Source organism: Lutjanus erythropterus, chromosome 12 (genome assembly GCF_056507025.1).
Source record: "Lutjanus erythropterus isolate fLutEry1 chromosome 12, fLutEry1.hap2, whole genome shotgun sequence".
NCBI classification, from domain to species: domain Eukaryota; kingdom Metazoa; phylum Chordata; class Actinopteri; order Lutjaniformes; family Lutjanidae; genus Lutjanus; species Lutjanus erythropterus.
Window position 1 is genome coordinate 16,296,371 of NC_139328.1, and position 13,178 is coordinate 16,309,548.

Here is a 13,178-nt window from a genome sequence, read left to right on the forward strand (position 1 = left end):
TTTTCCTTTAATTCTAGACCATAACATCCCTCCTAAATTATCCAATTTCATCATTAATCTCAGCAAAAATGGCCTCATATTGCTAGCAGACCTCTCTCTCCAGTCTGTGCCAGCAGAACCACAGCTGACCCTCCTGGCTTGGATTAAGTTACTGCATCAACATTACAACAGAGAAATGTTTGCAACACAGGGAAAATGTAGCGCCATTTCTCAGGTTGGCTGAACAATGCCTTTACCCTTGAGTGCAGTTTTTGTGACATAGCTGGCACACTTTCATCTCGTCGGCGAATTTCCACACCAGTGTGTCGTCCTCTCCTGGCACGCCCTGGGGGCATCTAGCCACGCAGAAAAGTCCATCCTGGAAGTTGGCACACTTCGTACAGTTTTCAGAACCCTGGAAGTGAAAAAATAAAAGGCTCGTAATGTTTATAAGTCTTCTGAGAGGAGTAGTAAATATTATGTAAACTGCACTGTCTCATAGTAATAATTTCTCAAAGCAAGCTGCACCATCTCCCTCATAAAGATGCAAATGTTTAGCAATGAAACCCCACAAAGAAATGTTGCTTTAGGTTCAGGTAAGTACAACTCTGATCTCTGAGACACTTACTGCAATCAATTGCTGCAATTTAATACTTTTAATTTAATCATGTTATACTACTCTGTCAAACTGTCTACTTCTAGTATTATACAATAATAATATTCCACATGTCCCAGGGTTATTTTCAGCAACCAGTGGACCAGTGTAAAAAACACTGATGTCAAACCCTTGATGCGCCAACTGCCATCTTCTGTGGGTTTACTGACTATCAATAAGCACCTCATATAACCTCACTTCAAATAGTCTGAACTATCCCTTTAAGGCTGCTGATGGCGAAATCAGGAGTGCTTAAACTGAAAGAGATTTCATACTGTGTAATTGTTCATTTGTGGTTCGCTTTGATTCTGAGCAAATGACACAAAACCATTTGTTGGTTTTAGATTCATAAATAATGTCTACAGATCTGTGCTACAATAGTTCAAGTGTTTTCAGGGGTTTTGCTTTTTTATGGATGTTTGTAATAACGGTTTAGTTGTTGTTGCACACATACCGGTGCACTGCAGGTCGCAGTCCTGTTCATGCGCTGACACTCAGGGTGACACTCCACGCAGGTTTCATTCATGACGGCCTCCCGTGGCTCTCTGCAAAAACAACAACAAAGCTGACAAACTCTTGCCGCTGGTGCACCACTTCTCAAACAGTTACATGTGAAGCGAGATTCTTGATCCCCGTTTTGAGGGCATGAGTTAAATTGTAAGCATGTCGAGATTCAATGTTTGACAAAGATCTGCAAAGATAAACAGATGTGAGTGAATGTGCCATTTCTGCTGCAGTGTTTGTCTTCTATCTACTGGAGGTTTAACTCCAAAACACCTCGGATCGTATTTGGTCTTGGATTTGCTTCAATAACAAATCTCCCGAACTCATCTAATGTCACGGTCTGGAAATGTTCGTGGTATGAAAATAGACTTTGTGGGAGTTAACTGTACGGCACACTGATTTGATATTCAGACTGTTTGTTTGTGTAAAATAAAAAACTCTGAATATCAGATCTTAAAAAGGCCTTAAAGGCCAGATTCCTCCCTCACCCCTCCAGGATGTTGCAGGAGTCAACACAGCTCCCATCACGGCTGTAGTCACGGCAGGCGAAACACATGTCTGGACCAGGTCCCCAGCAGCCGTCCGCGGTGCACTTCCTGTCACAAGTGTTGTTCCTCAGAGCTGAAAACAAACATACAATCTCAAAAAGGGATCTTTTCCCGCACAGTAATCTGATTTTGAAATGAGTCTTCATTAATTAAATCTGGCACTGTGTGCACTGTGTAATCACAAGTTACAAATAAAATCAACACAAGGATCTGACTGAACTCTGAATTCTGGTATTCGCCTTACTCACTTACTGAAAACTGTAGTAACTGAGTCTCATTTTTGTTTCAATAAAACTGTTTCTGGTTATCTTACTCTTACTCTTTCTTACTCTTTGAAATAAGGTCTTTCGCCATAATGCTGTCAGACACTTATACTTAATAATAATCTGAACCTGTCAGTGGCGAAAACAAACAAACAAACAAACAAGCAAGTAAACAAGCAAACTTTTTTGTCTTTTCTTTTCTTGGATTTTCTGAATATATTAGTGCTTTCAGATGGCTACTTACTGTAATCCAACTTGTTGTTGTCTGCCCAAACATAGCCAACTATTTCATCTTATCTTCACTTGTCAAAATATAACAAACACAGATTTCTAGGTATTGCTTTTGTAGTCGATATTTTTTTCATTTATGTCATCATCAACATGTAGAGGTGAAATAAAAGGACGTCAACAAATATTTCTCATCAGAATTTTTGTTGACAAAATTAACACTGGTTGTGGGAAATAAAATTCTTTACCGCACGCAGTAGCATTAGCATTTTCCTCCACTGTGGCACTCTGGCCGTTTGATTTGAAGAGTTTCGTCCAGTGGTTTTTCTCGGTGTAGCACAGATTCTTGTTCTTAGTGATGACCACGTCTCCATCGCTGATTTCTTTGAGGGAGCGAAGGCCCAGGGAGGTGATGTCGAGCTGAGCCACAACCACACTGCGGCTCCCACTGGAAAAAAAAAGGAAAAAGTGGAACAGAAAAAAAAAAAAGAAAGATTTTATGATAGCCTTGAAAAACACTCAACTCTTTCCTGTGATGCAGTGGTTGTGAATCTACGGGGGGTCTTTTTTAGGGAACATACCGCTTAGTTCGTCCTCGAATGATCTCCAGATTCTCAAAAGGACTGAGTGAGCTCATGCTGTCTGGCCACGTTTGAATCCACAAGTATCCTGAAGCAACAAATGAATTGTTAATTGTGTGTGCATTTATGTGTGTGTCATGCATTACTCAGGTTTTACGCAGCCTTACCAGTAATTTCTTTGACCGTCTTAAACACATCGAGCTGTGAAGGCTGCATCTTTGGTGTTTTGGTGTATGCATCCCTACAAATAACAAGAACGCACATGTTATTTACCACTGATACTATTACAGTTGATATAAACACAGACATGAAGGTTATAACACTGTTAATTTCCATGACTTACCCGTGAATCGATGTGTGGATGATTCCAATGTTGCCGTTGATTTTTGTGCAGTTTTTAAAGGAGTCGATGTTGGTGGCATTGATGGACAGAGTGTGAGTCAAGTCTCCTGTTCCAAGTCCATTACACACTGAAGACAATGAGGAATAATTTATTTATTGCTAATTTTGGTATCAAGCAAAACCAAACTGTGTTGGAAGACCAGTAGCATTCTGAACCTTTACTTAAATAAAAGAGGAAAAAACACAGTGTAACGTACAGTAAAAATAACAACAACAAAAAACTAATTATTAACAGTTTGTACTACTTTAAGTATCAGAAGTGCTCATTATGTCAGCAGTATATTCCCTTAAAGTGGTACGCCTGTCACGATAATTGTGTTATCGACTTATCGTACAATATATGGACATGACTTCAATTATTTTTGCTGATCTTGATATTGCCTGTTGTGTTTACGTTCACGTGTTTGTTTACATAAGAAGTCACCAACATTTTAGTCAAAATGATGACAGAATAAACAGCAGGGTTTTCTCTGCTATTACAAGACTTGGGTAGAGCGCCTTAGCATTTTTTCACAGTGCTTTTAAAAGCCAAATTAACAGAAAAACCTATACTTGAATGTACTTGAATTATTATACTATTATATTTTATCAGTGGTATGAAATGGTCTTAAAATTACAGTAATATTGTTTATCACAAGTATTTCTGGGAGAACATATTGTCCAACAAAAGTATTCTTGCAACAGGCCTATTGGTACATAATCACATTTACTATATATCATAATTCATATATATCATATTTCATTATTTGACAACTTAATTTAGCTCAGTTAGCTTGGCATAAAGGCGATTGCTTGGCCCTGTCCAAAGGTAACACCTACCACCTCCTCCACTTACCAGCACCTCTGAAGATCGCTAATTTATTACATCTTGTTTATTTAATCGCTACAAAAACCAAAGTGTGAAAATGACAAGTTTTACAGAAGGTTGTGTGCTAAGCTAACCAGCTACAGGTTGTAACAACTAGCATCATATTTAATGAGCAAATATGAGAGTGATATCAAACTCTCAGCAAGAAAGTGAGTAACATTTCTCAGAATGGTAAAGAGTAAAAAGTATAACATTGGCCTTGAAGCTGAAGTCTGAACAGCAAAAAATGCAAACAGTTGATAAATGATATTAGGCTCAGAGAGGTTGCACAGTGATATCTTCAGCCCGTACCTTTTGGACACAGTCCATCACACCTGGCACATTTCCTGATTCCTCCCTCGTCCACCTCATACGTGTTACCACTACATGTCCGCACACACGCTCCATGATCAGTCACAACATAGTTATCTGAAATCATTGCAAAACACAAGACACTAACTTCAGAGGAATGTAATACTCAACGTTTACGGGTTGAGTATTATACAGCATCTGAGCCAAACAGAAAAAAGGAAAGCAGACATAATCAAAACTAAACCTGCTGTTAAACACTAATAACTTGTGTAAGTTATATCTCCTGTATAACTATAGGTACATCATAATGCTGCAGGTCAGACAGTAAAGACTGAGTAATACTGCATCAGACCTGTGGAAGTTAAACTGAGAAAGAACGGTGTTGCATTAACACGCCCTGAAACTCAATCATTTTCTTTTCTCGTTTATACAGTTTATAATTAAACTGAGACTAACTGAATGTCTAACAGCCCTGAAGGACGACCTGGGCACTTGTTCAGCATCACAATGTGAAAAAGCTCATAAACATGCAGCATGTGTTTCTTACTGGCCAGTGAAACCTCCAACTCCTATTTTATTTATCTTGACTGTCAAGATAACAGCTACAAGTATGGGCTTTTAGGAAAAATAATAAATATATCAATGCTTTGCAAGATGAAAAGTTTATTACAAGGATAGATTTTTGATGTGGGGTTGTATGAGGTACTAAGTTAAGCAACGAACTCCTGTGGACAGGATCAGAGACCAAAAGACATTTTAGCCACCTTAAAAAAAATCTAAATCAGTTTAAGACTGTTTTGCACCAGCAATGATTTAATTAACCTAAGGTCAGTCCTAATCAGAGTTTAGCGAAAACTAGGTTTAAAATGAGAAAATCTAGATTTAAACCTAAGCTGAGTTGTGTTGCACAATTGAAAACTTTTCTCTGTTTAGTAAATCCAAGTTTGACCAAAATTAAACAGAGTTTAATCAATATGGAAATGCTTGCTCACCCAAATTAGACTAAATATAAAACAAAACTGAGTGCTGTCAGGACCTAAAAGTATGAAAGATGAGAGGAAAACTTTCTGCTGTTCTGTATTCCTTAACAAAATGTTGTATTGTTAGCTAGCTAAAAAGTTAACAAAATGTTAGGCTAAAACGTTTGCTAGCATATTAAAACGTATAAATAAAATCTGGCATTGTTTGCTTGCAAGCTAAAAGGTTAAAAGTCAAACTGTTTGCTAGCTGGCTAAAAAGTTAGTCATTTTGCTCAACTGATCTCAAAAAAGCAGCTGCTTTAAAAGTTAAATCTCAAATGTAAGTTTAAGTTAATAATAATTCACATTTTAGAGTGGAAATTCAAGTATTGGTGCACCAGAATTTCATTTAATCTAGGTTTGAGTAAAAACCAAACGGAGAATTAAACTTTTTTAACTTTAAGCTAGTTTTAAAGTTTGGTGCAATCTAATTTAAAGTTAAACAATGATTTAATTGGGTTTAAAAATGAATAATTTTTGGTGCAACCCAGCCAGAGTTATACTATATTTAGTATAACTTTTCACTGCATTACCCTGCCACCAGCCTTTTCTGACGGGAAACGAATATCGCTTTCTTAAAACCAACCAAACTCCAGAGGCAAAATTAGTCATTTTACCTTGCATAAAAAAACTGGAGTTGCTAGTCAACCTCTGCCTCAATCACTTAGTTTGTTTGTGTTATTCTGTGACTTCTGTGTCTTAAAAATTTAGTTCAGATTCACCAAAGTCACACAATAACACAAACAAACTAACTTATTGAGGCAGCGGTAGACCAGCAACTCCTGTGCTCTGCAAGGTAAAATTACTGATTTCGCCTGTGCAGTTTGGTTGGTTCAGAGAGAGGGTTATTCGGCTTATATAACTGTAGTTTCCCATTGGATATCCTAAATATAATGTACACTTAAACTGGTATTGAATGTTTTAGGTGTTTTCTAACCAGTTAAAATACTTTGTTGTTAAGCTTCTCCTCTGTTTATCTAAAATATGGGTGCGCTGACAGCCATCTACTGAGCATACAACTCCACATCAAATAATCTGAGCTATCCCTTTAACAATCTTGGCCAAAAACACAAAAAATTGATAATAATCATCTGTTTATAGCCGTTCTTACGTGGGCAGCTCTTGACGCAGGTGGCCCCGAAGTTGTACTTTCCATGTGGGTTGGGAACCAGCTGGTGCAGGTTTGGGTCGTAGCGCATGAGGCCCGGGCAGGAGTCCTTACACACCCCGTCGTCCTGGAAATCCCGACAGGCCTGCAGCACAAACAACAGTCATCTCGTACGCTGGGACCATAACAGAGCCCCACACTAATGATAACACTACATTCCTCTATCACAGCCTCGGCTTAATCCTCAGAGCTGCACAGAGAGGGAGAGCAGACGCCGATACTCGAGGCACTGCCAGATGAAAGATTTAATCAGCACTTATATGTCTCATTAGTAGTGAAACCAATAACAATACTTCTGATCATAAAAACAGATGCTGCTGAGTGAAGGCTTTGTTTTGCTGGATTTAAGGCAGAAGCATGAAACAATCAGCACGTTTTGTTGTTTAAGCTCCTCTCCTCCCCAGCTCCTTCATCACATCATTTATCTTGTCCCCCGATGTGAAGGTGTTTTTCTCTCACCAGACAGTCGGTGGGCCGCGGTCCTGTGCAGCCCGCAGCACAGTGCTCATTACAGCAGTCGCTGGGTGAAGGTCCTTTGCATCTCTTTGAGCACTGCTGTGCACAGTTCAGCTTTGTTACTGCAAATAAGATCAGGACACAGTCAGTGGAATGACCTGCAGCGAGTATTTATCATTTATTTATGTGTCTGAGGCCAGATTAAAGGGATAGTTCGAATTATTTGAAGTGGGGCTGTATGAGGTAATTATCAACAGTGTAATTGCTGTAAAAAAGAAGTAGAACAGTACTGTACTGGTGTAGGAGCAATGTGCCGCTGTAGACAGGATCAGGACCTACAACAAAGACCCACCTAAAAAAATTAATTAGACGCTACATTTAGAATATTTTCACCACTTTACCTCGCTGTCAGGCAGCCTCTTCTGATAGGAAATATTTTATAAGCCAAATATTGCTCTCTCCAAAGACACCAGACTCTATTGGGAAAATCCGTCATTTTACCTCAGAGACCTCGGGAGTTGCTGGTCTACTGCTGCCTCGATCAGTTTGTTTGTGTTATTATGTGACTTCTGTGAATCTGAACAATCCTTTTAAAATACAGAAGTCACACAAGCACAAGCACAAGCAACTCCTTTTTTATGCAAGGTAAAATGACTGATTTTGTCAATGGAGTTTGGTTGGTTTGGCGAGAGCAATATTATAACGATGGTTTCCCAGTCAGAAAACGCTGTCCGTCAGCAAGATAAAGCAGCAAAAATCTAAATCTAAATATAGCGTACACTTGAACTGATATCCATTTTTTAAGGGTGGATCACTATTAAGTGGATAAAACACATTTTGTAGCTGACAGTGTCCACAGTAGTACATCAATCAGTTTACGTGCTGGTGCTCCTCTCTGCTTCTTCAAACTGGGGAGCTGTCGACTCCCAAGTAACTTACACAACCCTGCTTCAAATAAACCAAACTACTCCCCAAAAACTGAAAATTTTCACAGTTTGCATTCTCAAATTATGGCAAAAACAATGGGGTATGTTTGCACGATTTATGTTTGTTGTTATGGTAATAATAACCAACCAAATAATGCAAGTGGTGCTCTTGGGCCTACTGCAATTAGCGGTGGAGACAAAAGACTGCTGTATGCCAATCACATTGACCTACCAACTTTACCCCCTGTTTATCTGTAGTTATTTCTGTCCTTCTGCTCCTGAAACACCAGAATTCCCTCTCAGTGGGTCAATAAAAGCTTATCTTATCTTGTAATATGAATGCAAATAGAGACCCATTGTTTCCCAATAGGAGAGTATGTTTTAGTGTTTCACCACACCATGCATATGGACATACTGTCCGCAAACAACAATATATGATTTAAAAACAGATTTAATGCAGCAATAGTATGTAGCTGAGTTTTGGTTGTTTTTGTTTTCCAGTGAATGAAAACTCACAGGTCTGACAGTTCTGAGGACCAGGTGCCCAGCATGAACCATTGAAGCAGCTGGCATCACATTTTTGACCTGTAAAAGCAGACAAGAAACAACTCTTTAACAATACACAAATCAACTGAGACAATGAAGTCTTGGCCTTCTGCTGTGAAATGTTATGACTTACATTGAGGGTTTCTGCTGGCCGTCGGGAGCACCATGGTGGGTTTGCTGTCAGCGTTGACGATGTCATACCACTGTATTGTTTCCACGTTACACAGCTGGTGGGGCCCAAACTTAACACCGCCTTTCAGGATTTCTACAAAAGATACACGAATTTGATAGACATACACACTTTATTTTGCAACACACCAATATTTGAAATATTACTGAGATTTTGTGAGAGATTCTGTCAAAGAAACAACATGGAGGTGTGCTGACCTGTCAGGCTGTTCAGAAGGAGCTCAGAGGTGCCCTGACCTGTACTTTTCTCAAGATTGGCGAGCACAGCGAGGGCAAACTCTCGTTCATAGAGCGTATGACCTCGAATGATGCGCAGGTTCTCCAGGGGAATCCTGGACGCCGTGTTGAGTGCGATCAGGACGTAGCCGCCCACCTCTTCAATAGACTGAGGAAGAAAAAATGAAACAGCTTTGTTGTAAACTGAATGTGTGAAGACAGGGGTTCTACAAACAAAAAAATAACTAAAATATAATAAAAACTAAACCAATTAGAAGCTATTTCCTGCATATATACCAACTTTATAACACAAAATGGTGTCAAAAACCTCAGTTTGAATAAAATGATTCATCAGATTAAATGAGTTAAGTCTTTTTTATTAACTCAACTTTCTTTAATGCATAGAATTTGTCTGTTTCGTCATCATAAATGTAATTTATGCTGCTGTTAAACTGCTGCTAGACCGCCCCGTCACACACACCAAACTAAACACATTTTAGACCTCAGTGAAAATATTTTTAAAAGGCTAAATGCCAAAAAAAATGTGGATTTGTATGATAAAATCATGTTTTATGATTGACTGGAAATGTTATAATATTAGTGTAACCTAATATTTATCTGCAACTGTGCAGAAATAGAAAACAAACAAACATTTCAATATTTTGAATTCGAATGTCAACATAATGAACAAGGCTTTGAAGCTTTGAAACTGTTTAGTAAAGTCCTATACGAATTAATTCCCCAAAAATATGTACAGGAGGTTTATGATCTACATGGAGTATGTTCGAAAAAAATCCTATTCCATGTAAATCATCAAATACAACATGAGTCATTGAAATTTGGTTGAATTTGGTATCCTGCTTTCTTTCCAGAAAAATTACAGCTTCACAACTTGTATTTATTCAAGCCCATTCTTGCCCAGACTAAAATGGTGGGAACGTTGACATATCTCAGCAACGGGCCAAAACGGTCAATGCAGCGTCTACAGCTACAGTATCACCCTTGTGGAACTAATAAAGGAATAATTTATCTTGTGTCAAAGTACGTACGTAGCCTGAGAGGCAATTCTCAGGGCGTTTACGACAGCTGGACAGCAGGCAGACTCTAAAACAGGATTTTTAAAGTGAGGTAGCCGTGCCCCCTCCTCACTGGTGGAAATCCCACAGAACTGCTGCATTATATCTGCTGACTGTATGTTATGCAGTGTTTGTGTGTGCAAGCTTGCAGTGTGTGAGTGTGTGTGGTCCCTCGTGACATCTGCCCAGTGTTCACAACATTGTCGTTACAGCTGGAGTTCAAGCAACTGAAGCGCCGTAAACACGCTGAATCATCCGTCACTGTGGACTCGCCACTGATTTTAATTATCTGCACCGAAGCGATAAGAGCAGTGAAGATCCAGGATAGATTGTCTGCACACTGGCTTCATACCACCAAAGTTACAACTTTAAAAGAATGAGATAACAGGAATCTTCTCCCATCTGTTATGTGCATGTTTTGTCTCCTCTGCTAGCAGATAGAGATGTACTGATCTGCAATTTTTAATGTTAAATACGTAAGAATTTTAGTTTAGAAAAACATTCAAAAAATAACTACAGATATCAACAAAAGAAATAAGAAGAAATAACAGTTTTTCATAATTTCCCATGATGCACTGCTAAGAGTTTAAATTTACTATTTTATGTTCCCAAATGCAACTTTGATTGTAATGTGTTTGTCATGCATTTGTTTGTTCAGAACATTGTGGTTTATGTTGGAAAATTGTTGTTTTTGTGCTGGTTTATTGTTGAGGTGGTTAGTGCATTTCTTCACTTCACCTATATCATTAAATTTTAAATTGTAACACATTTATCTTGCATTACATGAAAATGTAAAAGTAAAAAAAACATGCTATTCAGGTCTCATCTTCCACTAACGGCTAATGTTAGCTACTCAGATCAATCGCTAACATTAGCTACACAGACTAATGGGTAATATTAGCTACACAGACTAACCGCTAACGCTGGCTACACAGACTAACTGCTAATGTTAGCTACACAGAACAAAGCTAATGTTAGCTACACAGACCAACCACTAATGTTAGCTTAACAGATCAACTAGTAATCTTAGCTATACAGACTAACTGCTAACATTAGCTACACAGGAATCCAGTTAGCTGGCTAACCTGTCAATACTACTACTACTACTACCACTACTACTACTACTACTACTACAATTTCACATTCAAACATAACAAAGGAAACAATGAATAAACCAGTCAAAGAACATAAAAACATTATATTGAGCTAAACAATGTCACCACGTTTGGTACTGAGGAAATCAGTGCTAATGGACAGTAATCAAGTGACATTACTTAGATTAGGTCACTGTTTAACAGGTAAGCAGTAATTGTATTGGAATACATTTTTAAAGTAACCTTCCCAACCCTGGGTGTTGCAAGTCCGATACCTGATAAAAGCTTCATTTAGCCCCCCGACACCAATATTGGATCAGATCAGTCCCATCTCTACTAACAGAACACAGTCTTTACCCTGAGGAAGGACAGGTCACGGTGCTCCTCCATGTAGGTGATCTCCAGGTTCTCCAGGACCACAGTGCAGTTGCTGTAGGTCTTCACCATGTTCAGGTAGTGGTCCTCTTTGGAACCCAGCAGGTTTAATCGATTGGTGATGCCTTGACATACTGCAAGGAAAGAAAACAATTGAAGAATTTGTGAGATTTATTTAAATGTTGCTTGAAACACAAGATGCAAACTGGCTGTAAATCATCTGCGGTGTCACAAAAGCATTCATCCAAGGCCCACAGTGCTATCAGTCAGAAACATTCGCTGCTTATGTAACACTGCACTGGCTCAATTTATGCCTTTCTTTCTGTGTGTGTCTGTGTTTGTGAATTTGATCTGGACAGTCATAACTTGGCGGGCTTTCATGTGAAAATACACGATCTGGGTTGCATCTACAATAGGAATCAAATCTCAGCAACGAAGCAAATTCTGGCTCATGAGTCAAAGTGAGCTGGCTGTATTTACTCTGGCAGAGGCCTGAATCTTTCCACTGCTATGCAGTCTAGTTAAAACAACCACTGCGACCAGCGTCTCCAGGCCCGTTGTGTCATTTCAGAGAAGAGGTTTGGTGTGTCACAGATTCCATGAGAATTGTGAGTGCGTTTCTTGGGGGAACTTTAGCTCTCTAAATCTCATAATTAATAACTGTCTCAATAACTTCAGCCCAGTTTAAACACATCTGAGTTTAGGGCAAGTTCATAACGTGACTAAATAATAAGTTAGGGCTTAAATCAAGTGCTGATCTGTGCAGTTTCTCGAGTTTTAAGTTGCAATAACAACAAAACCACAGATAGAGAGATTCACAAGAGTGCAATTATGGGCTGATAATATGGCCTATCTGGCGTTGTGCAATAAAGTGTTTGGATAAGGAAGGCAGTGTTACTGATAAGTGCAGCACACACAAGAGGCTTTTTTCTTACTGAAAGTAGTTTTAAAAGAAGAGTGTGTGTCTTAAAGGGATAATTATTTGAAGTGGGGTTGTATTAGGTACTTAGTCATAGTCAGTGTACATCACCCACAGTAGATGCTGGGCGACACAACCGCAGTTTGGCGAAGCAGAGAGGAGAACCAGCATGGAAACTAAGCAGTGTACTTCTGTGGACAGGGCAGGGCTCAACAATAAGGATTATCTGCTTGCCTGGACCGCGTAAAATGCCATGTCTGTCAAGTAAATCTGTTTTCTGTTTTCAGCCTCACAAATAAGGAAATTTTCCAATTGTCTTTGTTTATCATCATGTTAAACAGTATATCTTTGGATTTTCGAGAGACAAAATGAGACTTTTAAAGGCATCGCCTTGTGCTTTGACCGAGATGGATCTTTTTTCATTATCTTCAGCAGCCTTAGATTAAACATGACAATTGACCTAAGTCTAAGTTGTTATTTGATAACTGCTTAGAAATATGACAATTTGTGTAGGGGCAAGTAAGTCTGGCAAGTAGGTTGGAAATCTATTTACCTGAGCAAGTAATAAAAATATACTGGCACTGAATGCTGATGCTTTCTCTCTCTGCACTATTTTTATAATGAAGTACTGTCATGCTGCAGAGATGCCCAGGCCTACAAACCTTGATATAAGAAAACATGTTTGTTTGGTACAGACCCTAACAAGTGTCATCATGATTCATGATTTTAATATTTTTTTTCACTTAAAACTAAAATTGCAAAGCAAAAATGATCACAATATCTCATATGATCTGTTTACTATATTGTGCAGCCGGAGGTAATGCATTGTAATGACTGTGGATAAGTACCTCATACAAAAAAATCTGACCTATCGC

General features: G+C 38.7%; 1 protein-coding gene across 1 annotated transcript in view; it reads right to left on the reverse strand.

The window, feature by feature from the left end:
- egfra (epidermal growth factor receptor a (erythroblastic leukemia viral (v-erb-b) oncogene homolog, avian)) overlaps nt 1-13,178 on the reverse strand; it is a 66,336-nt gene that overhangs the window by 20,358 nt on the left and 32,800 nt on the right. Inside the window, exons 2-15 of the mRNA XM_084733210.1 lie at nt 11,367-11,518; nt 8,822-9,008; nt 8,568-8,699; nt 8,405-8,473; nt 6,966-7,084; nt 6,450-6,591; nt 4,320-4,436; nt 3,102-3,228; nt 2,926-2,999; nt 2,759-2,846; nt 2,426-2,625; nt 1,627-1,759; nt 1,089-1,179; nt 237-394 (exon numbers count right to left, since the gene is read on the reverse strand). Coding sequence (XP_084589336.1) covers nt 237-394; nt 1,089-1,179; nt 1,627-1,759; nt 2,426-2,625; nt 2,759-2,846; nt 2,926-2,999; nt 3,102-3,228; nt 4,320-4,436; nt 6,450-6,591; nt 6,966-7,084; nt 8,405-8,473; nt 8,568-8,699; nt 8,822-9,008; nt 11,367-11,518 — 1,789 coding nt within the window. The remainder of the gene's footprint in view (nt 1-236; nt 395-1,088; nt 1,180-1,626; nt 1,760-2,425; nt 2,626-2,758; nt 2,847-2,925; nt 3,000-3,101; nt 3,229-4,319; nt 4,437-6,449; nt 6,592-6,965; nt 7,085-8,404; nt 8,474-8,567; nt 8,700-8,821; nt 9,009-11,366; nt 11,519-13,178) is intronic.